At 35.5% G+C, this 24484-nt stretch overlaps 1 protein-coding gene across 3 annotated transcripts in view; it reads left to right on the forward strand.

Moving 5' to 3' along the window:
• TRIM23 (tripartite motif containing 23) overlaps positions 1–24484 on the forward strand; it is a 36262-nt gene that overhangs the window by 7064 nt on the left and 4714 nt on the right. The window contains exons 3-11 of one of the 3 annotated variants that reach the window (XM_027520593.1): positions 4160–4281; positions 6346–6624; positions 7183–7365; positions 8168–8282; positions 10209–10424; positions 16976–17110; positions 21476–21605; positions 22112–22222; positions 23484–23608. In XM_027520593.1, coding sequence (XP_027376394.1) covers positions 10293–10424; positions 16976–17110; positions 21476–21605; positions 22112–22222; positions 23484–23608 — 633 coding nt within the window. In that variant the 5' untranslated portion in view covers positions 4160–4281; positions 6346–6624; positions 7183–7365; positions 8168–8282; positions 10209–10292. Of the gene's footprint in view, positions 1–4159; positions 4282–6345; positions 6625–7182; positions 8130–8167; positions 8283–10208; positions 10425–16975; positions 17111–21475; positions 21606–22111; positions 22223–23483; positions 23609–24484 lie in introns of all 3 variants that reach the window. The other 2 variants (XM_027520591.1, XM_027520592.1) reach the window with 2 other exon arrangements.

Raw genomic sequence — 24484 nt, forward strand, 5'->3', positions numbered from 1 at the left:
TTTTTGCATACTTTTCAGACTTTGCTTTATAGTTTTCAAAATGAGTTATTACTATTGGATACCAGATTTGGAAATGACATTTATTAACATTTGAACAGTTATCTTACAACCATAAATTCTGTGTTTATTCTTTTTAATGGTGGAATTTTCTCCAAAATTAATAGTTTAAGGTTGTCATTTATTTTTAGTTTAGTAGTACTGTTTAAGACTGTTCAGACTATATATCATGTGGAACACATTTGAAATTAAACCACCAGGAAAACAAGCATGAGTACCCAGATTTTTAGACCAGAAAGCTTTAAAATGCTAAGAAACATTGTTGTAAAATGTTTTCTTATAAGGGTAGGATAGAATGGGTTTTTTAAGATTTTGGTAGTCTTTGATTTAACTAAGTAGTATGCTCATTTGCCAGAAAGCTAATATAAGACAGTGTTAGCATTATTATGGATAGCATTAACTTACCATTACTCAAGAAATAATAAGGTTCGGGGGGAGATGTCTTTATTTTTACATTGTTTTTATTGTCCTTTTATTCTGTAATTTATATATATCATACCATCTTCTTTATATAAAACTGTATAGAAGTAGTAATACTTTGTGAATGTAAGATGGACCCTTTCTTCCTTTTGAAGGGCACTGTATCTTCTCTACATAAATACCACAGTGTGGGTTGTTACTACCCTCACTGTGATAACCTAGGAATTCGTGACAGGTAATGGTTAGTGATATCCTAGCTGAAATCAATCAAACCAGTAATTTTGCCTTGAATATAGGTTGTAATTTCTATGTTCTTGTTCAGTGATTAAGTCATGTCCAGTTCTTTGTGACCCCATGGACTGCAGCACACCAGGCTTCCTTGTCTTTCACTATCTCCTAGAGTTTGCTCAAACTAATGCCCATTGAGTTGGTGATGCCATCCAATCATCTCATCCTCTGTTGAGGATCTATCTCATCCTCCTCTTCATCTTATCTCATCTTTTTCTGCCTCCGCTCAATCTTTCCCAGCATCAGGGTCTTTTCTGGTGAGTTGGCTATTCACTTCAGCTGGACAAACTACTGGGGCTTTGGTTTCAGCATCAATCCTTCCAGTGAATATTCAGGGTTGATTTCCTTTAGGATTGACTGGTTTAATCTCCTTGCTGTCCAATGGACTCTCGAGAGTCTTCTCCAGCACCACAGTTTGAAAGCATTAGTTCTTTAGCGCTCAGCCTTCTTTATGGTCCAGCTCTCACATCTGAAAAACCATAGCTTTAACTGTATGAACCTTTGCGGGCAAAGTGATGTCTCTGCTTTTTGATACACTGTATAGGTTCATCATCGCTTTTCTTCCAAGGAGCCACTGTCTTTTAATTTCATGGCTGCAGTCATTGTCTGCAGTGATTTTGGAGCCTGAGAAAATAAAATATGTCACTGTTTCCTTTTTTCTCCATCTGTATGCCATGAAGTGATGGGACCGGATGCCATTATCTTAGTTTTTTGAATGTAGAGTTTAAGCTAGTGTTTTCTCTCTCCTCTTTCACCCTCAAGAGGCTCTTTAGTTCCTTCTCGTTTTCTGCCATTAGAATGTTGTCATCCACATATCTGAGGTTGTTAATATTTCTCCCAGCAATCTTGATCCCAGCTTGTGATTCATCTAGCCTGGCATTTTGCATGTTGTGTGGTAATTACTATACCTTTTAGCTTAGAATTTTACTCTAATTCGAGCCTATGGAATATGTGTTAATGACTCTTGATATAGTTTGATGTCATTATTTTTAAATTTGTGTTTAAAATCTATTATAGAAATTATATATATATATATAAATTGCAGAAAACTTGGAAAATCTATTAAAAAATATAACAAAATCATTTGTATTTCCTGCTTATAAAATCAAGTTACTGTTTTTTTTTTCTTTTCCATTATGACTTATTACAGGATATTGAATAGAGTTCTCTGTGCTATACAGTAGGACCTTGTCATTTATCCATTCTATATATAATAGTTTACACCTACTAATCCCAAACTCCCAACCCATCCCTCCCTTCTACCACCCCAGTCCCCATGAACTGCTGTTAATATGAAAGAATCAAAATTAGAATTCTTCTTTAGTATCAGTAATTGTTTATCATAGTTATTAGTACTGGTTAGTATTATTTGTGGTTCTTCTCTTCTTTCCTCATGGTAAAATTATACCTCCCTGCTCTCTTATGATTAGGTAGGCAGAGCTGTGTGATTTTCCTGTAACTAGTGAAATTATGAGTAGAAGTGAAGAGTTAACTTCCAGGTAGAAGCTGTTAAGGATAGATTTATGATAGTTTGTAGTAAATTGTTTTCTCTGCTATAGTGAGGTGATACAGGTGGTTGGAGCCTCAGTGGCCTGTGTCCTTGATCATGGACAGTAGGGAACAGAATCTCTCTTGTCTTCACCAACCCCTGAGATGTTATATGAGCAAAAAGCAAATCTTTGTTGTTTTAAGTCATTGAGATGTTGATTTATTTTGATAGTCACAGAAAGATTAAGTGATACCTTAGGCAGTTGATAGATACTGTTTAAATACTACTAGGAGTTTATGAGGAGAAGGCGATGGCACCCTACTCCAGTACTCTTGTCCGTGGAGAAGCCCAGGGACGGGGGAGCCTGGTGGGCTGCCGTCTGTGGGGTCGCACAGAGTCGGACACGACTGAAGCGACTTAGCCCCAGCAGCAGCAGGAGTTTATGTGTTTGTGTTTAATATATAATTAAAGTATTTGGATACTGTCAAGATAATATTTTTAAATAAAAGACTTAGTGTACTTCTTAATCTTTTATAAACAAAGTGGATAGAACTCAGTTTGATGTAGAATGTGTGTGAAAAATTAAATCCGTTGAGAAAGCCTTGCTAGGATGGCAAGACAGGGGGAAATGCTGGGTAGGGGCTGCATAAAGATACTTGGGAAGGGAGGTCACAGAAATCAGACAGGAGGGTAAAGATATTTAGCCTAGTTAAAAAAATTTTGGGGGGGAACCATAACTAGAAATGGCTTTTTTCCTTACCTTTTCTTCCAACTTTCCTTCTTCCTTTCTTTTTTCTTCCTTCCCTTCCTCCCTTAGTAAAGAGGGGCCAAGAAGGACGGAAGCCTTGTAACCATTGACTTCATTATTCTTTTGTTTTTCAATGAGTGTGTATTAGATGGCAGCTTTGTGTTAGATGGTATTTGTTGTATAGAAGCTCCGCGTAACAGATACTCCTTCTAATTTCCAGAGGATCTATCTTTTATTTATAGTCTTAGGAAGAGTTTGTGTTGTGTGTGCTCATGTGTGTGGCCACGTATGCATGCACGTATGTTTGTTCGCGTGGCCTTTTATGGTCAGTTCTGGGGAAAAGAGGCATTGGTCCTCACTCACATGCGCCCTAAAGTCTTACCTACCAAAAAGGGAGTATCGTCAGACTTTAGTGTGAAACTCTGTGTATGTATGTGAGAAGGAGTTTATGTATTTATTGATTGCCCTTAGGGTTCTAGGTTAGATGAGATATGGGGAAAATGTCTGTAGCTGCTCTAGTTCCAGTTTAGAGATGGATTTATTTTAGGTTAACTGTATCTTTCATACTGTGGTTTTCTAACATGCATCATATTTTATGACCATATTTGTGGTCATAAAATCAGTTTAATTGTCTGTGAATAAGATTTTTTAAAAAGAAATAGGATAAAACCAATCAGTGTGTTGCACACTGTGAGGGTGAATTTTGGTTTGTAAATCTTCTGTTTCAGTGGTGTGTGTGTGTGTGTGTGTGTGTGTCTTATACTGGGTTGCAATGTAAAATGTATTTCTTACTGTAGGTTGCTGTTAAAAATATTTAAAGCACTTGTTTTAGTATATACACTAAAAGTCAGTGAGGAAATAGGATTTATAAATTATATTGAAGTTAAATTATAGAAAAAGAAAAAAAAATAAATTATAGAAAAAGAATAAGAGTTTTAAAAAATGTTTCTACTTAGAGTGCTAAGGAGTTCTGTGTTTTAAAGAGAATATTTAATATTGCTGTTATAGCATTAACAGGAAATGGAGAAATTTTGAATTTTCAAAATGTAAACATTATTAATGATTGAACTGTGAGACATTGAAATTACTATCAGGATATGGGGTAAAATAAATAATATTCCATTTTGTTATATTTAGTTTATATGTTTATATTCTAGGAGATTCAGGTGTCTGGGGATTGAAAAAAAATTTTGCTTTATTGGAGCTGTTGGAAAGACTACAGAATGGACATAGTGGTCAGTATGGAGCTGCAGAAGAAGCCATTGGGATATCTGGAGAGGTATCGATTGAACTGTTGAAATATTTGTTGTGACCATGAATTTTTTTTTTAATTTAAAATATTTGCCATTATATGCACAATGTTACCTCACTTACCCTATAAAGTAGGGTTCCAGAGACACAACTTGTCATTACATTATAGTTCTGAAGTCACCAGAATCCCCAGCTGAACAAAAGCAAAACTGAAGCTTGAATTCTCTGAAAATACTATACGCAAACTATATTTTTGGTATGAACTTGTTTCCTTATCATCATTAGTTCTACATAAGGGTAAAGTGAAAGAGTAAGATTATGGGTGAACACAAAGGCTATGTAGCCTACTTTAAAGCAGAGGATGCAAAAGTAATCATTCAACAGTTAAAGCGCAGAGAAAGAGAGAGGAACTCCATGAAAGGGACCTTTTAGCGTAGAGACGAAATGCCTTACAGGTAGCCATAGCTCCTGAGGGAATTACTATTAAATATCCTCATGAAAAGTTAAATTGTATGTAGATGTGCTCTCTTTATCCAGACAGGTTGGTGTCCAATAATTATTAGAAAGAAGGCCATTAACACAAGTTAAAATACATTTTGAGGATAAAATTTGTCTACATAACTCATAGACTGTTCTGAATATAGGAATAGTTGTTTAGTAAATAGTTAATAATTTTGACGAACACCTTGAAAACCACATATTTAGTATCAAGGAAAATGTCAGATTGACTTTTTACTTATCTTTTATTTAAACATGATTTCCTATATAAAGTGAATCAGTGAAAGTAATCTCAAACTGAAGCACTGTTTTCTAAAAATTTTGCAGTTCTTTTCCATGATTTATCTTTTACCTTTATTTTGAAAGATATCGAGGATTATCTAACGTTGATCCTACAAATTTGTCAGCTCTAGAAAGCAGAAGACATGACTTTTTAATTTTATACATATGCATTTTTCATAGTTGCAAACAAAATTGTTTAACTTTGGGTTCATTTTTTATTTACTGTGATACTGAATGATACCATTGATATATTTTCTAATTTTTATTTCTGCAGAAATTTATACCAAATCTTTTCCTTTCCAGTTATGGCCTTTTAGTATTCAGAAAAAGTTTTCGAAGCATTCTTGATTATCTGTCATGTGAAATTGACCACTCAGAATGCTTTTTACTAATTCATAAAAATAATAAACATTTATAAGGTTACATGTAACATAGGGTTTTATTTTATTTCTTTCTTAAATTTAATGATTTTCAACCAGAATAGTGCAGTGGACTCAACTATGGAGTCTTAGAAAAAATACACAGCCTGGACTTCATCTACACCTATTGAGCAATGAGTATTTCTCAGGTTGGAGTCCAAGCATCTATGTTTTTAAAAGCTTCACTTGGTTATCTAAATAATAAGATTTGTGCTTCTCTTTTCCTATACATTATGCTGACAAGTATATTTAAAGCAGGGGGGAGTATTTACTATCAGTTCTTTCAGTCTTAAAAAAAACAGACTTCTATTCTCTGTTGTTCGTTTCTTGTGTGTAAAGTGAGGGGTTTTTGCAGTAGATAACTTTGCACTGACAGTGAATCTAAAACAATGGTTGTATTTTTGGCCTCAAATTCATAGCATATTTTGATGATCAGTTTTGGAAATAGCTTTCACTTACCTATAGAAGTGAGTAGTGAATGACCTTTGTATTTAATGATCAGTTTATTTTTATATATACAAAGATTATGGGCTTTTATATTTCAAAATTTGGCATGTTATAATGATTGGGGTTTAGTTAAAAAAATTTTTTTAATCAAATTACAGTTACTTTATAATATGTTCGTTTCAAGCATACATCAACATGGTTTGGTTATACACACACACACATTCTTTTTCAGATTCTTTTCCATTATAAATTGTTATAAGATACTGAGTATAGTTCCCTGTGTTGTACAGTTCCCTTGTTATTTTCCTATTTTATATATAGTAGTTTGTAATTTATTTCTCCTCCCTCTCCCTTGGTATCTGCTTTGGTAACGGTAAGTTTGTTTTCTGGGTCTCAGTCAGTTTCTGTTTAATAAAGTTTTACTACATTACTTTTTTGTTTATCAGAGCATCATTCGTTGTGATGAAGATGAAGCTCATGTTGCATCTGTCTATTGCACTGTATGTGCAACTCACTTGTGCTCAGAATGTTCCCAAGTTACTCATTCTACGAAGACACTAGCAAAGCACAGGAGAGTGCCTCTAGCTGATAAACCTCATGAGAAGACCATGTGCTCTCAGCATCAAGTGCATGCCATTGAGTTTGTTTGCTTGGAAGATGGCTGTCAAACTAGCCCGCTCATGTGTTGTGTCTGCAAAGAATATGGGAAACACCAAGGTCACAAGGTATGAGTATAGTTAAAGTTGATAACTGTGCCTGCTTTGCCAGCCTACTGTTTATTTTCACTGACTTGGTTCTTTATACTAAAAGTAGAAACTGAAGAAGAGCTAAATGATAAATGAGTTGAGCTTGGTAGCATGAAAGGAAAAGAGAGGTTTATAATGACTTATCAAAAATTTCGGAGTCCTCATGATTCATTCTTTATTGAAAGTGGCTTTCCAGCAGGAAACAAAAAGTCCTTTTCTTTCTGTGCATGTTTTTGTAAAGCACTGGATTGTATTGATAATATATCAGTTGATGAACTAATGCTTATGATCAAATTTTAGAGATTTCTTGGTTTCTTAGCAGTATATGAAATTCCAAATTTTAAATTATTTCTTTGAAGGATCAATAATTTTGGAATGAAGGCAAATTAGTATTTCTTAATGCTGTGATTTTGTAAATATGTTATAAAACCCACTTGCAGCTAATGCTTTTTTTATTAATAGGAGCCAGTTAAATAGCATTTTATATCATTAGTCAATACTATGAGTTCTTTTCTATAATTATGTTGCATCTTATAGCATTCAGTATTGGAACCAGAAGCTAACCAGATCCGAGCATCAATTTTAGATATGGCTCATTGCATACGGACCTTCACTGAGGAAATTTCAGATTATTCCAGAAAATTAGTTGGAATCGTTCAGCACATTGAAGGAGGAGAACAAATAGTCGAAGATGGAATTGGAATGGCCCACACAGAACATGTATGGATTTTTTTCCTCCTTATCCTTTTTTCCCTCTTACTTTTTCACCTTATAGGATTTATTGAGCAATTCCATTGTATGAGTACTGCATTAGTCAGTGGAAATAAGTTTTTTGAAAAGTCTCTGTCTTTAAGGAAATTTATTATCCATCGTGAAGAGTTTCAAGTGTGGTAACTGTTTACTTTGTGGGGGAAATGCAGGATGCCCTGGCAGTGTGCATATAAACAGCATTAACTTAGGTAAGTCTTGGAAGGCTTTCTAGAAGATGTGATGTCTAAACTGAGATTTAAGGGAATTTAGTCAGGGAGAAGAGTAAGATGGGGAGAGAGTTGTTCCAGAGAGGGAAGCATATGTTAAAATACCTGGAAGTGAGACTTGGACATATTGTAGAAACTTAACTAAGTTCACTGTGGTTGAAGCTTTGAGTATTGGGGTGGCAGATGGTAAGAAAAGATGTTGGAAAATTAAGGGCCAAATTGTGCAACATCTTGTTAGCTATGTTAAAGAGTTTGGACTTTTATCTCACAGGCAGTGATGAGCCATTGAAGAATTGTCATAGGAATAACTTAATCAGATTTGCATTAAGAAAGGTTGCTGTTTAATATAAAAAATGAATTGGAGGAACAACAAGATTGGAAGCAAGGAGACGACCTCTTGTGAGGTTGCTGAAATTATCTACTTGAGAATTGTTTGTGCCCCATAATACTGCAGTATTGAGGATGGAGAGAAGCACATGGCTTTGAGATGTTAAAGAAGTAGAATAGGTAGGTCATAGTGATTGATTGATAATATTGATTGATAGGTAACTTGGAGGGTCAAGCATGATGCCTAGGTTTCCACCTTGCCCAGCCTGGCGGATGGTTGTGCTCTAAACGGGGAGGAAGAAGAATTTGGGAGGGGATGATGAGACCAAGGTGGTAAGTTTAATTTGGATGTTGAATTTGTTATGTCTGTGAAATAAATGGAAATACCCCCCCCAACCAACCCCCAGTAAGGTGCAGAGTAAGTGGGTATTAGGAGGTGAGTGTGTCTAACTTCTAAGAGTTTGGCTATGAAGAGAAGGAAGGAACTTAGGCAGTAGTGGTAGTTGCTTTTAAAAATTGAATTGTAGAGGAGAAGCATTTGAGCCTCCCAGGTGGCACTAGTGGTAAAAACCTGCTTGCTAGTGCAGGAGTCTTAAGAGATGTGGGCTCAATCCCTGGGTCAGGAAGATCCCCTGGAAGAGGGCATGGCAACCCACTCCATTATTCTTGCCTGGAGAACTCCATGGACAGAGGAGCCTGGAAAGCTACAGTCCATACAGTCACAAAGAGTCGGACATAACTGAAGCGACTTAGCACACATGCATAGAGAAGAAAGGGATATTTTCAGACAGGAATATAAAACACAGGGACAGACAAAGTATAGTGGGTTTTTTTGGTAATCAAAATTAAAGCCAAGTCATTGGGAATAATGGCTAGAATAATGCTCTGTCAAACGTAGCCAGTAGCCTCATGTGGCTATTTAAGTTTAAATTATTTATCAATCCCAAGTAATAAAAAATTTACTTCCCCAGTCTCACTAGCTACATTTGAAGTACATTTTATATGTGTGTAGCTAGTGGCTACCATATTGGGCAGCACAGATATAGAACATGTCTGTCACCACATAAAATTCTATTGGATCTTGTTGTACTATGATGGAAATATTTATGCCCTCAATAAATATTTATTGAACATATCTCAAGTGCTAAACACTATTCTAGCTAAGGAGACAGCACTCTACAAGTCAAAAATACCACCTATGCAGAGTTTGCGTTCTGTTGTGGGAAGAGAGACAATATACAAGTAAAATATGGCGGAAGTATTTTATTAGCTGCTTTGGAGAAAAATCCAGAGAAGGTGGTATTTTGGACAGGCTCCCTGAGAAGAGGCATTGAGCAAAGACCTAAAGGAGGTGAGAAAAGGGAACCATGCTACTATTGGGGGAAAGAACATTCTAGATCAAGTACAGAGGCCCTGCAGTTGGAGTGTGCTTTGTTTTCTTAAGAAACTTCGAGGAGGCTCAGTGTAGCTAAAACAGAATGATTAATGGAAAGCATAGCTGGAATTGATGTCAGAAAGGGCCTTATAGGCACTTGCTTTACTTTATTTCAGGAACGCTTTTCTTCAAAATGTTCATGTGGTTCCCTCTCCTACCTCCTTCAGGTCTCAGCTCAGATGGCTCTTTCTCAGGGATTCTGTCATTGAACATCCCATATAAAGGATTTTGGCGTTTACTCTGTGTGGGAAACCACGGGAGTGTTTTGAGCATAGTAATAATTAACATTCTGACTTAACATTTAAAATGATCAGTCTGGCTTCTGGATGGAGCATACGTTATAGGGAGCAGGGGTAGATCTAGTGAACCAAGTTAGAAGGCTATTACAATAATTAAGTGAGAGATGATAATGGCTTTGATTAGGTTGGTAGAGGTAGAGATGGTGAGGCATGATCAGATTCTAGATATATTTTGAAGTCACCAGAATTCAGTAAGAAATTAGTTGAGAGATAAAAAAGAGAAGTGTTAAGGGTGACTCCAGTTTTTTTAGCTTGAACAACCTGGAAGTTGTAGTTGCCATTTATTGAGATGGAGAAAACTAGGTTTGCGGCTGAGGGAGACTGTAGGTTAGGTATTCCTTGTTTTTTTGAAATGTCATTTACACGGTTGGATATCCAAAGGCTGTATTTAAGGGGAAAAGTCCTGTGTGGAGATATACATTTTGGGATTTTTAAGGTTATAGATGGTATTGAAATTTTCATTATTTCACATAAAAAATCTTTTTTAAGGTTACAGTTGTTGAAAACTTATTTTTATTGCCCAAGGTACCAGGTACTGCAGAGAATGCCCGATCGTGTGTCCGAGCTTATTTTTCTGATCTGCATGAAACTCTGTGTCGTCAAGAAGAAATGGCTCTAAGTGTTGTTGATGCTCATGTTCGAGAAAAATTGATTTGGCTTAGGCAGCAACAAGAAGATATGACTATTTTGTTATCTCAGGTTTCAACAGCCTGTCTCCATTGTGAAAAGACTTTGCAACAGGTACATGGTTTAAAACATGGTTAGGACATAGTTTAAGAAGGAGAATTTGTAAGCTTAATCAAATCATTACCAGAAGTACATACTAGTTATTAATTTAATAAATAGTTTTATATTATTACTCTATGTTATTGTGGGCTTTAATGTGGGCTGTGCTTAGGACATGATCTCTAACCTCGAATTGCTCCAGTCAATCATATCAATGCCCTTTCTTTTTTGTGTCCTCCCCACCGTAAAACCATAGGTTCTAGAACCTCTTTAACTTCTTGTCATTCTTTATTCATCCCAAGCCCTTTAACCCTTTTTTGCCAAATGTATATACTATTCTTTCTGCTTGGTGGGCTTATGTCTCCCTTTTTTAATATTGGAAATCCTTCTTCAAATTTTTACTGTTGTTTGAAGTTCCTTTTCCTTGCTCTTTTTTGTTCATTGGTTTTTGGTGGGGGGAGGTGGGGAGTGCATCCGTAGCATGAACTACCCATCTCTGCTCTAAGTTATTGGTTCTTTTGTGTCACAGAAAATCCATGTTTTTTTTGATGCATGAGGTATCATAAGCAATTTGTTACCCATATTGCAGATAATATGCTTTTAAAATGATTTAGATTTAAGATTATTCTAACAAAAATATCAGTCTTTCTCATTACTGTTTTGGATCTGTCTTCATAAATGTGCAATTTAAGACTAATTGTTGCCCTAGGAATCCTAATATGCTGCAGACACTCTCATTTTTTGATATATTGCTTATGATTGTGTTGATACAAATCATTAGAGAGCTAAACTTTCTACCATTGTAAAGCTTTTTCTCTTAAAAATCTGATAGGCTAGGCTGTAACCACATCAGTCTTGCGTCCTTTAGTCCTTGTCACATTGAATTGTAGTAATTGATGTTTTTGCCATTTATTAAGTTGTCTTCTTTATCCAGTCCTATTCTGACCTCTGCTTTGTGATGCTGAGATTGGAACGCTGAAAACCTGCTCTGCCAGCTGGTTCCATGTTATTTTATGCTTTGCCAGTAGGGGGCAGTAGAGGGAGGCTGAAAGGCGGACTGGTTTCCTGTGGGTTCCCGATTGCTTGGGGTTCATGTCAATGTCACTGCTCACACGAGGAGACAGCTTTCCTTAGAGATCTGAGTTTCAGCTCCATGGTATCCCTCCTATAAGTGTCTAAGTTTTAATAATTCTAGCATCTCTCCTTTATTCCCCCAGCCCTGAGAGTGGTAGCTATTTCTTACAGTTGTTTCCTGCATGAGACCTCCGAGCTCTTTTTACACTTTCAGTTGCCTTGTTAATAACTACACCTAGTTAACAGTTCTTGGTATTAGTTTTTCTGTTCACATGATTGTTGGGGTTTTTGTCTCCTGATTGGAGTCTAATGATACATTATGCACATTTGTCCTTCTGAATGTTGGCTGAATGCATCTTTGTATCTAAATTCTTTGTATCTGATTAGAAAGAGCTTAATAAACACTTGTTTAGCTCAAGCTACACAGCAAAATTGGAAACGGAGCATGTCCTAAATCATACTTGTGACTACTTTAAAATATTTTTATATTTATTCAGTTAAAAGTATGCTCATGGCTACTGAAATATTTGGAAGTATTTTAGAGTTTCTGAAGCATTTTGTCAGTGACTGATAAATGTTAATGACATGGTATTATCTCACTGTTTTAATGCAAATGAAATTGGAGCCTTGGATTCATTCTTCATATGGACTTATTAGTTTTATTCTGATTTATGGCCACAGAACCCTAATCTCAGCCAGTAGTCTTAAAAGTTCCTGCCGCAGAGATACCTGAACGAGGAATGGATGGAATAGCACATATTTATTACCAATTTTGAGGATAAAATTTAATCATCCCTCCCTTCCAAAACAATTGATGCATCGTCTAAGTTCAAGGCGTGATGCTGCTTGGTTAGGATTTATTTATGAGTCAGACATTTTTTTGTGTGCCTGCTATGTGCCACGTAAATTCTAGGTACATGGAATACATCAATAAGCAAAATAGGCCAAAAGCCATAATCTTGTGGAGTTAGCAACTTAGCAAGAGACAGACAATAAACCATAACCATTTCTAATAAGTAAATTATATAGTATGTTAAAAAGTGATTAAGAGCTAAGGGAAAAAGAAAAAATGTGAAGATATAGCACATTGCATTTTGAAATAGGGTAAGCATCATTGATGAACTATGGAGTGAGGTTCGTGACATTATACAGGAGACAGGGATCAAGACCATCCCCATGGAAAAGAAATGCAAAAAAGCGAAATGGCTGTCTGGGGAGGCCTTACAAATAGCTGTGAAAAGAAGAGAAGCGAAAAGCAAAGGAGAAAAGGAAAGATATAAGCATCTGAATGCAGAGTTCCAAAGAATAGCAAGAAGAGATAAGAAAGCCTTCTTCAGCGATCTGTGCAAAGAAATAGAGGAAAACAACAGAATGGGAAAGACTAGAGATCTCTTCAAGGATATTAGAGATACCAAGGGAACATTTCATGCAAAGATGGGCTCGATAAAGGACAGAAATGGTATGGACCTAACAGAAGCAGAAGATATCAAGAAGAGGTGGCAAGAATACACAGAAGAACTGTACAAAAAAAGTACTGTACAAAAAAAGATCTTCATGTCCCAGATAATCACGATGGTGTGATCACTGACCTAGAGCCAGACATCCTGGAATGTGAAGTCAAGTGGGCCTTAGAAAGCATCACTACGAACAAAGCTAGTGGAAGTGATGGAATTCCAGTTGAGCTATTTCAAGTCCTTAAAATTGATGGTGTGAAAGTGCTGCACTCAATATGCCAGCAAATTTGGAAAACTGAGCAGTGGCCACAGGACTGGAAAAGGTCAGTTTTCATTCCAATCCCAAAGAAAGGCAATGCCAAAGAATGCTCAAACTACTGTACAATTGCACTCATCTCACATGCTAGTAAAGTCATGCTCAAAATTCTCCAAGCCAGGCTTCAGCAATATGTGAACCGTGAACTTCCTGATGTTCAAGCTGGTTTTAGAAAAGGCAGAGGAACCAGAGATCAAATTGCCAACATCCTCTGGATCATGGAAAAAGCAAGAGTGTTCCAGAAAAACATCTATTTCTGCTTTATTGACTATGCCAAAGCCTTTGACTGTGTGGATCACAATCAACGGTGGGAAATTCTGAAAGAGATGGGAATACCAGACCACCTGACCTGCCTCTTGAGAAATCTGTATGCAGGTCAGGAAGCAACAGTTAGAACTGGACATGGAATAACAGACTGGTTCCAAATAGGGAAAGTAGTACGTCAAGGCTGTATATTGTCACCCTGCTTATTTAACTTCTATGCAGAGTACATCATGAGAAATGCTGGACTGGAAGAAACACAAGCTGGAATCAAGATTGCTGGGAGAAATACCAATAACCTCAGATATGCAGATGACACCACTCTTATGGCAGAAAGTGAAGAGGAACTAAAAAGCCTCTTGGTGAAAGTGAAAGTGGAGAGTGAAAAAGTTGGCTTAAAGCTTAACATTCAGAAAACGAAGATCATGGCATCCGGTCCCATCACTTCATGGGAAATAGATGGGGAAACAGTGGAAACAGTGTCAGACTTTATTTTTTTTGGCTCCAGAATCACTGCAGATGGTGACTGCAGCCATGAAATTAAAAGATGTTTACTCCTTGGAAGGAAAGTTATGACCAACCTAGATAGCATATTCAAAAGCAGAGACATTACTTTGCCAACAAAGGTCCGTCTGGTCAAGGCTATGGTTTTTCCTGTGGTCATGTGTAGATATGAGAGTTGGACTGTGAAGAAGGCTGAGCGCCGAAGAATTGATGCTTTTGAACTGTGGTGTTGGAGAAGACTCTTGAGGGTCCCTTGGATTGCAAGGAGATCCAGCCAGTCCCTTCTGAAGGAGATCAGCCCTGGGATTTCTTTGGAAGGAATGATGCTAAAGCTGAAACTCCAGTACTTTGGCCACCTCATGTGAAGAGTTGACTCATTGGAAAAGACTCTGATGCTGGGAGGGATTGGGGGCAGGAGGAGAAGGGGACGACAGAGGATGAGATGGCTGGATGGCATCACTGACTTGATGGATGTGAGTTTGAGTGAACTCCGGGAGTTGGTGATGGACAGGGAGGTCTGGTGTGCTGCGATTCATGGGGTCGCAAAGAATCGGGCATGACTGAGCGACTGAACTGAACTGAACTGAACTGAAGCATCATTGAGAGAAGGTGAGATTTACTCAGACTCAAATGGGAAGAAGGTGAAGGGAACTATCTCTTCTTAATGAAGAAGATTTCAGTTGAGGAAATGGTTAGTGCAAAAACCCTAAGGTGACATGCCTTGTGTATTTGAGGAACAGCAAAAGAGGGCAGTATGGCCGTAATGGATAGTAATAAGTGATGGAGAGAGTAATAGGAGCTGAAATGCGAGGAAATCGGGAATTATATATAAGGAGAGCCTTTGGGCCGTTGGAAGAACTTGAACTTTTACTAATTGAATTGGAGAAGCCATTGTGAGGTTTTGAGCACAAGAATGATTTAATCTTACTTGAAAGGATCTGGCTGATATGACAAATGGCAAAGAGAAGGAAGGAGTTCAATAGTTAGGGACTATTGTGGCATTCCAAGTGAGAGAGAATAGTAGCTTGGATAGTAGGGGCTAGAAGTACCCAGATTTTGGGTATCTAGTAGGATTTGTTAACAAGTACATGTGAGAATGAGGAAGGAGAAGACAAGAAGGACTTCAAATTTTTTTTCTGGGGATTGGAACAACCAGATTGCTATCACCTCATATGAATATGGCTTCCCTCGTAGCTCAGTTAGTAAAGAATCCACCTGCAATGCGGGAGACCCCAGTTTGATTCCTGGGTTTGGAAGATCCCCTGGAGAAGGGATAGGCTGCCCACTCGTGTTCTTGGGCTTTCCGACTCAAGGGAAGCCCTTGAGTCAGCTGTTCTTGGCTCAGGTATAAAGAATCCACCTGCAATGCAGGAGACCTGGGTTCGATCCCTGGGTTTGGAAGATCCCCTGGAAAAGGGGGAGGGTACCCACTCCAGTATTCTGGCCTGGAGAAGTCCATGGACTGCATAGTCCATGGGGTCACAAAGAGTCGGACACTACTGAGCAACTTTCACTTTCTTTCTTTTCATACGAATATACAGTAGTGAGCAAAAACTGACAATGCTATTTCTTTCATGGAGCTTATATATTGTTGGAAAATCTGTATCTTATGAAGAATACATTGGCATATGTATAGAATATTTCTGGAATAATATTTAATCAACAGGAAGGAAAGAGCCTGGGACTCGAGAGTGAGACAGAGACATCACAGTTTGACCTTTAGTCCTTTGTTTTTGGAACCAATTTGTGTATATCTTTCATTATTGTGAAAAACTTTTATAGGAGTACTATACAAACACATAGAACTATGTGCATATGCATTCAACTTGCTGCATTTTAGGACTGGACATTGCTATGTAACCAGCATCCAGATCCAGTAACAGGGCATTACCAGGACCCCAGAAGCCCCTCAGACTCTCTTCTAGTAACTACCTGCCTTTCCTCCTAAGGATGAACCACTATCCTGATTTCTAATGTATACTTTGTTTTTGCCTGTTTTGGTAATTAATAAAAGTGGGCAATTATTATTATTACCCACTTTTATAATAACAATTCTTATTACAATTATTGTATATAATAATTATATATATAATTATTATTAATATTAATACATTATCAATAATATATACAATATTATTGTATAATAATACTTATTACAATTATTATTGTATATAATTATCTATACAATTATTAATATTATTACAATATTAATATATACAATATTATTGTATAATAATAATTCTTATTACAATTTTATTGTAATTAATACAATTAGAACTCTTCATGTCATGTCTACTCTTATTTCATGTGAAATTCATTTTGTCAAAATGTAATTGTAGTTCATTTTTATTGTGATAGTGTTGCATTTGTGAGTATAAAATTATTTATCTATTCTTATGCTGATGGGCTCTTAAATTATTTATTAATGTCTGACTATTGTTATCTTAGTCAGATTTACACATAAATTAACTTTTTTGTTGTTAAATGTCCAACTCTTGCGACCCCATGAATTACAGCATGCCAAGATCCTCTGTCCTCCACTGTCTCCCGGAGTTTGCTCAGATTCGTGTCTGTTGAGTCAGTGATGCTGTCTAACCATCTCATCCTCTGCTGTCCTCTTCTCCTTTTGCATTCAGTCTTTCCCAGCATCAGGGCCTTTTCCTGTGAGTTAACTTTTTGCATCAGGTGGCCCAAGTATTGGAGCTTCAGCTTCAGCATGAGTCCTTCCAGTGAATATTCACAGTTGATTTCATTTAGGATTGATTGGTTTGATCTGTTTTCAGTCCAAGGGGCTGTAAAGAGTCTTCTCCTCGAGCACCACAATTCAAAAGCATCGAGTCTTCAGCAGCTAACTTTGAATACTATACTGTTAAATGAGCTTTTCTTGAGTTTTAGTGATATCTCTTTTCCTCGTTTCTTTAAAAGGTTTATAAGAAATATCATCTTCTCCTTTCTAGGATGATTGTAGAGTTGTCTTGGCAAAACAAGAAATTACAAGGTTACTGGAAACATTGCAAAAGCAGCAGCAGCAGTTTACAGAAATTGCAGATCACATTCAGTTGGATGCCAGCATCCCTGTCACTTTTACAAAGGTAATGCATTCTGTACTTCATTTTTAGGTGTGTTTTTGAACACATAATTGTTCACAATTAAATCATAATTGTTTTACCTTCCATGGTAATTAGCTTGAAGAGACAACTAAGAAATTAATGAACCATAGGATTAAAAAAGAAAACTTTATCAGTGGAAAATAGAAGGTGGTGTAATGAATCTTCCTGTACTCATCACCACCTACTTGAACAGTTAAAAACTTTTTATTTCACCTACACTTCTCCCAGTCTCTTTCTACCTACAGTCTCCCAGGTTATTTTGAAACAAATCTCAACATATTTCATCCCAACATCAAATAATTTTTAAAACACGATCAAAATACCATTACCACACCTAAGAAATTAAATACATCTTTAATATTACCCACTATCAAATTAGTATTCAAATTTCCTAGATTGTTAAATAAATTTTTTTAGGTCTGAGACTGTATTTGGCATTTTTTGATATGTTTTGGTCTCTTTTCAAATGGATACCCCTAATTTCAAAAGGTACATGTGTTTCATTTTGCTTTTTTTGAGTGCCTTTAAAATTGTTTTTAATCTTGTTTTATAATTATGTGAAGCATTCACATGGTCTGGAGTCATATCTACAAAGCAAAGTGCATTCAGTGAAGTCTAACTTAAATTCCTGACCCCTCCATCCTTTTCTTCCCTTCTCCATAGAAACCTATTAAGAATTTTTCTTAGTTTTTTCATCATTTAAAAAAATAAGAGAAATATGTTTGCATGTACGCTCCAGCCATTTAAAGGTAGAGTACTGTACTCACTTCTCCACCTTGCATTTTAATTTGAGGGTACATCCTAAAGGTCACTCCTTAGCACTATATAGTGACCTTTTTCATTCCCTTTTACATCTACAAGGTACTTGATTGTGAGTATGTCCATTTTTTTATTCTGGTAAAAAACAAAATTTTTTACCATCTTAACCATTTTTTAAGTGTATAGTTCAGTATTGTTAAGTATATTCACATTGTGTGAAACATTTTCAGAAATTTTTCATCTTGAAAAACTTAAACTATACCTTATAAACGACCACTCCCCTATTCCCTGCTTCTCCTCATATGCTGGTATCCAGTGTTCTACTTTCTGTTGCTTTAAATTTGAGTACTCTAAATTTAGTGTATACGTGGATAGTATTTGTCTTTTTGTGATTGGGTTTATTTAACTTAGTTTTATGTCCTCAGAGTTCACCTATGATGTAGTATATGACAGAATATCCTTTTAAGTCTAAATATTTCATTGTTTGTATATGCCACATTTTGTGTATACATTCATCTATCAGTGGATATTTGGGTTACTTTACCTCTTGGTTACTGTGAAGAGTGCTGCTGTGAACATGATTGTATAGACATCTCTTTCAGGCTTTGTTTCCAATTCTTTTGGATAAATACCAGAAATGGGACTAATGGTTCATATAGTAGTTCTGTTTTTAATTTTCTGAGGAAATGTCATACTCTTTGCTTAGTATTGCATCACATGATCTAAATCCCACCAAAAGTGCATGAGGATTCCAGTTTCTCCACATTTTCACTTATTCTTATCTGTTTTGTTTTTGATAGTAGCCATCCTGATTGGTGTAAAGTGATATCTTATTGTGGTATTGATTTGCATTTCTCTGATGATCAGTGATGTTAAGCATCTTTTCATGTGCTTCTTGATCAGTTCTGTGGAGAATTTTTTACAAGTCCTTTTGCCTGTTTTTCTGTTTCTATCTGACTTTTTGTTGTTGAGTTGTAGGAGTCCTTTATATATTCCGTATATGAATCCATTATCAGACACATGATTTGCAAGTATCTTCTCCCATAGTTTTCTTCTTCACTCTATTGATTGTGTCCTCTGATTCACAAAAGCTTTTAACATTGATCTAGTCCCATTTATCTATTTTTGCTTCTGTTGATTGTTTTTTATGTCATATCCAAGAAAATCATTGCTAAATCCAATGTCATGAAGCTTTTCTGCTGTTCTATGAGTTTTATAGCTTTGGTTCTCATGTTTAGGGCTTTACTCTACTTATTTATAATCCAGATATTTAGAATTATTATATATTCTTTATAAACCTTCCATTTTTCCATTATATAATGAACTTGTCTCTGACAGTTTCTGACTTAAAAATCTATTTTGTCTGATACTAGGATAGCCAGCCCTGCTTTCTTTTGGGTATGATTTGCATCCCAAAGAAATTAGCATTTTTACCATCCTTTCACTTTCAAACGTATGTTTCCTTAGATATAAAGTGAACCTCTTTTGTAAACAGAATATTTTTAGATCTTGGTTTTTCACCCATTAGGTCACACTATGTCTTTTGAGTGGAGAGTTAAGTCTATTTATATTTAAAGTAATTATTGTTAGGTGACCCTTACTATTGTCATTTTGTTCATTTTCTGCCTAACTTGATACTTTTTTTTGTTTTACCTTTCCTCTTTCATTGCCTTTTATGTTTTATTGATTTTTTTTTTTTAGTGTCATGGTTTGAGTTCCTTCTCATTTCCTTTTGTTTATATTCTATAGATTTTTGTGTGTGTGTTTAAAGTTACCGTTACAATTACATAAAATATCTTAGTTGTAACATTCTGTTTTAAATTGATAACAATTTAACTTCAACTGCATACAAAAATTCTATTTCTCCACAGCTCCACCCCCTGTACTTTATGTTATTGATGTCACAAATTATATCTTTATATACTATACACTTATTAGCATAGGCTTATAGTTTCTTTTAATGTGTTTGTTATTTCATTTCCATGAAGAATTAAATTTATTCACCCAAATTATAATAATGCAGGTTACTATTTGTCCCTGTAGTTATTGTTACCATTTTAGATTTTCATATGACTTCATATTGCTGACAACCTTTCATTTCAGTTTGAAGGACTCCTTTAGCTTTTCTTTTTGAGCAGGTCTAGTGATAATGACTTCCTCAGCTTTTGTTTTTCTAGGAAAATCTTGATTTTTTTTTCCCATCATTTTTGAAGGACAGTTTTGCTGTATATAGCATTCCTAGTTGAAGCCTTTTTCTTTCAACACTTTGACTATATCATCCCATTCCTTCTGGCCTGCAGTGTTTTTGCTGAGAAATTTGTTGATAGTCTTATGGAAGCTCCCTTTCTGTGATTAGTCATTTCTTCTTGTTGCTTTCAAGATTATCTGTTTTTGAATTTTGACAGTTGGGTTATAATGTATCTTAATGTGGGTCTCTTTGCATTTATCCTAGTTGGAATGCATTGAGCTAGGATTTTTATGTCCATTTCTTTCCTCAGATTAGGAAGTTTTCAGCCATTATATCTTCAAGTAAGATCTCTTTGCCCCTTTATTTCTGTATTCTCCTTCTGAGACTCCCAGTCCGATGTGTCTCTTAGGGTCTTTTCACTTTTCTTCATTGTTGTTTTCTCTCCCAAATCCATGAGTCCAAATTACCCATGTTTTAAAAATTAATTCTTGCAAAAATCCTATGTAAGTTTGGTCTATTTAAAAAAATTAATTGAAGGATAATTGCTTTGCAATATTGTATTGGTTTATTCCATATATCAACATGAATCACTCATAGGTATGCATGTGTCCCCTCCCTCTTGAACTTCCTTTCCACATTGCTACCCCATCCCACCCCTCTAGGACTTTAGTCTATTTTTAATGCCCATTTTATACATGGGTGAAGTGAGGCAGAGCAGTCATGCAGCTAGAAATTGAACAAGTATGTTCATTGCAGTATTATTTATAATATAAAAAAATCAGAGATGATCAAATATTTGTCAATGAGGATTGGTCAAATGGTAAATGGAATATAATAAAGCAATTGAAAGAAAAAAAGTAGTTTTATATGTTTGAAATGAAAGGATTCCGTAAGGTACTATTGAGTGTAAAAAGTGAGTTGCAGTGTGTATTTTTTTTTTAAGTGTGTCTGCCTTGTGTATGTCAACCAGTGTATGATGCACAGGAAGATGTCTGGAGGGATACATGTGAAATTGTTAACAGTGAATATTTATAGGAAGTAAGCATCACTTTTTATTTTTAATTAATATATTTAGCACAGCATGAAAAATCTTATTTAAAGAAGATTCAGTTGAGCTAGAAAATCTGGGAAAAATAAGTGTGTGTGTGTGTATTTTTTAGCTTACATAGTATGTAATAAGTTTTATTAAGCCAAGATTTAATAAAGCAGTGAGGATACATTTCCTCTTTGTAAATATCAGAATCAGGGTATTTTAATATGGGAATAGAACTGATTTTAATGGATTGAGGAATGAGTAGGAGACAAAGTAATTAACAAAGGTATTTTATAAATAAAAGTGTAAGTGCTAGTACTTTTACTCCATATCAAAATTAAAAGATTTATTTTTAAAAAAATTTTAGGACAATAGAGTTCACATTGGACCCAAAATGGAAATTCGAGTTGTTACATTAGGATTAGATGGTGCTGGAAAAACTACTATTTTGTTTAAATTAAAACAGGATGAGTTCATGCAGCCTATTCCAACAATTGGTAAGTATGCGTATTGCTTTTACCTTAGTGAATATTTTATAGGAAAAAACCCTAACTTACAGATGAGTTCTCAGGGCCTTACTTTATGCCCGTCTGATGTGGAGATTGGCTGTAAGACATTAGCATTTCAGAGGAAAAATGCGAGGTTCAGTGACTGTGGGATTGAAATGTGGATTGAGGGGGGATAGTAAGAAATAATAGAATATTGGTGGGACAGTTGGAAGGAATAAAATATTGATGACTCTGGCTGAAAATTAGGGATGAGGAGGTGGTAGTGTTGCAGAGCTGGTACTCAGCTGTCAAGGTCTTAAGGACTCTACTGGATTAGAGGGCTAGCCCTGGTTAAAAGTATACATTTCCCCCTGTATGTTTATTACAAGTGGAGTTGGTTAGATAGTACTGTATGAAGATGATTTGTAAGTCACAGGTACAAATGGGGTTGCCTGTTTTTGGCGTGTCACTCATAAGTCAGTATTAAAGTAAGTTTGTTTTTTTTTTTTTAACAGGTTTTAATGTGGAAACGGTAGAATATAAAAATCTAAAGTTCACCATTTGGGATGTAGGTGGAAAACACAAATTAAGACCATTGTGGAAACATTATTACCTTAATACTCAAGGTAAGAGTATAAAAATTACATCTTAATTTTTCAAATTTTTAGAATATCAGTCCAGTTTTCAGTGCATTTATTTAGCTAATAAAGCTGATATTTTAGCGTTGATTAAATACATGACCATATTATTACATATTGGTAGCACACCCTACACTATTAAGAAAATTAAGCTAGATAGACTGGGATATATACTCTGATATATTTCATGAAAAACCATAACTTAATATTTATCTTATACATGTAAGCAATTAAGGGTACTTTCCTCTTGGTATTCTTAACAAAGAGTATTATTAGTGTTCATATGAGTATAATCATTGGGAATACTGTGGTATAGGGTAGAATTTGTGGTGTATAGTTCTGTTGCTGTATTCAATTCAATTCAACTCAACATTTATCCCATTATAATCTCTCAATAGCTCTACTCCTTTACTTCCATTCACAATTAGTTATCAGCAGCAGAAGAACCCATAGTGGTTTGATTTTAACCAAACTGTGTTATGTGACATACATTCCACTTAGCATTTATTCACATAAATGAATTGTACATTTTGTCTCCTATACCCCAGCATAAAGCTTATGTTCATACTCTCTGTCCATATATCATCCTGTTTTCCACCTAGAAGAAAGACGAGATAATTTTTACTTTGAAATTTTTGATATTAGGTTAGTATGAGCCAGTGATTAAGGGGAAGAAATGGAATTTTGAACATGAGGAATGGTTGAAAGCCTAGGATGTTTAGCTGCCATTAGATAACTGGAAAGATTTCAAAAGACAGTTAATTCAGTAGATATTCATGAAGTTTCTGCTGTGTATTTTGAGAAAAATTATGGAAAGTGCTGTGCCGGGCACCTAAAGAGAATACCTTGGAGAGATAAAGTTGGTGATTTATTTATTTTTAAAAGACTATCTTTTGGTAAAGGAAGTAGAGTAATCAAAGTAAAGTAATCAAAGAAGTAGCATCAGTACGTAGATCATGAGAGGTACATTTTCATTCATTAAGAGAAAAATATTAAATGATATGCAAAGCAATATGTGTTTGATAGTGCAAATGTTGTAAATCCTGTTATAGATGGGGAAAAAATAGACCACAAGTTAGGTGAACTGCTTGAGATCATATCATTAATTATTGCCGGGTGCTCCTATAATAGGCAGCCTTCCTGTGAAAATAATGATGGTAGACTCACCATAATATAACATTAAAATATTTAGCCCACTTACTGAAATTAAACAAGTGACTAAATGTATATTTTTGTTTTTTTTTGATAGCTGTTGTATTTGTTGTTGATAGCAGTCATAGAGACAGAGTTAGTGAAGCACACAGTGAACTTGCAAAGTTGTTAACAGAAAAAGAACTCCGAGATGCTTTACTCCTGATTTTTGCTAACAAACAGGTAATACATTTGTATTTCAGAATATTTATTTTAGCATTCCTCATTATAAGGTAACTGTTAAGATTTTGAGAGAAATAACTCAGTAGATAAAAAGTTTCTGCTGTATTTTGAATGCAGTCTATATGGAAGGTGCCATACTTGGTACCTTGGAGTATACAGAAAGAAATAAGGTAGAAACTCATATGTATTTAGGTTTGCATGTTAAGTGTTTATTTCTAATACTGACTGCTAAGTGCAGATTAATAAGAAGACGGCTAAGTGACTTCAGTGATATTAATATAAAGTATTATGGAAAATTATAGAGTAGTTCTAAAGGTTGTATTCTCTAAGATTTATAAAAAGTAGGATTTGAATTGAAATTATAGATAATACTTTGAGTTAGTATGTGAAGGGAAGAACACTACAGACAGAAAAAATAAAAACATGAGTATTTTTAGAGAGCATCATGGAGACCAGTATGCCAGCAAATTTGAAAAATTCAGCAGTGGCCACAGGACTGGAAAGGTCAGTTTTCATTCCAGTCCCAAAGAAAGGTTATGCCAAAGAATGGTCAAACTACTGTATGGTTGCACTCATTTCACAGGCTAGCAAGGTAATGCTCAAAATCCTTCAGGCCAGGCTTCAACAGGACGTGAATCGAGAACTTCCACATGTACAAGTAGGATTTAGAAAAGGCAGAGGAACCAGAGATCAAATTGCCAACATCCATTTGATCATAGAAAAAAGCAAAAGAATTCCAGAAAAATATCTACTTCTGCTTCACTGACTATGCTAAAGCCTTTGCTGTGTGAATCACAGCAAACTGTGAAAATTCTTAAAGAGCTGGGAATACCAGACCACCTTACCTGTCTCCTGAGAAACCTGTATCAGGACAAG

The sequence above is a fragment of the Bos indicus x Bos taurus genome, chromosome 20 (assembly GCF_003369695.1).
Source record: "Bos indicus x Bos taurus breed Angus x Brahman F1 hybrid chromosome 20, Bos_hybrid_MaternalHap_v2.0, whole genome shotgun sequence".
In the NCBI taxonomy this organism is placed as follows: domain Eukaryota; kingdom Metazoa; phylum Chordata; class Mammalia; order Artiodactyla; family Bovidae; genus Bos; species Bos indicus x Bos taurus.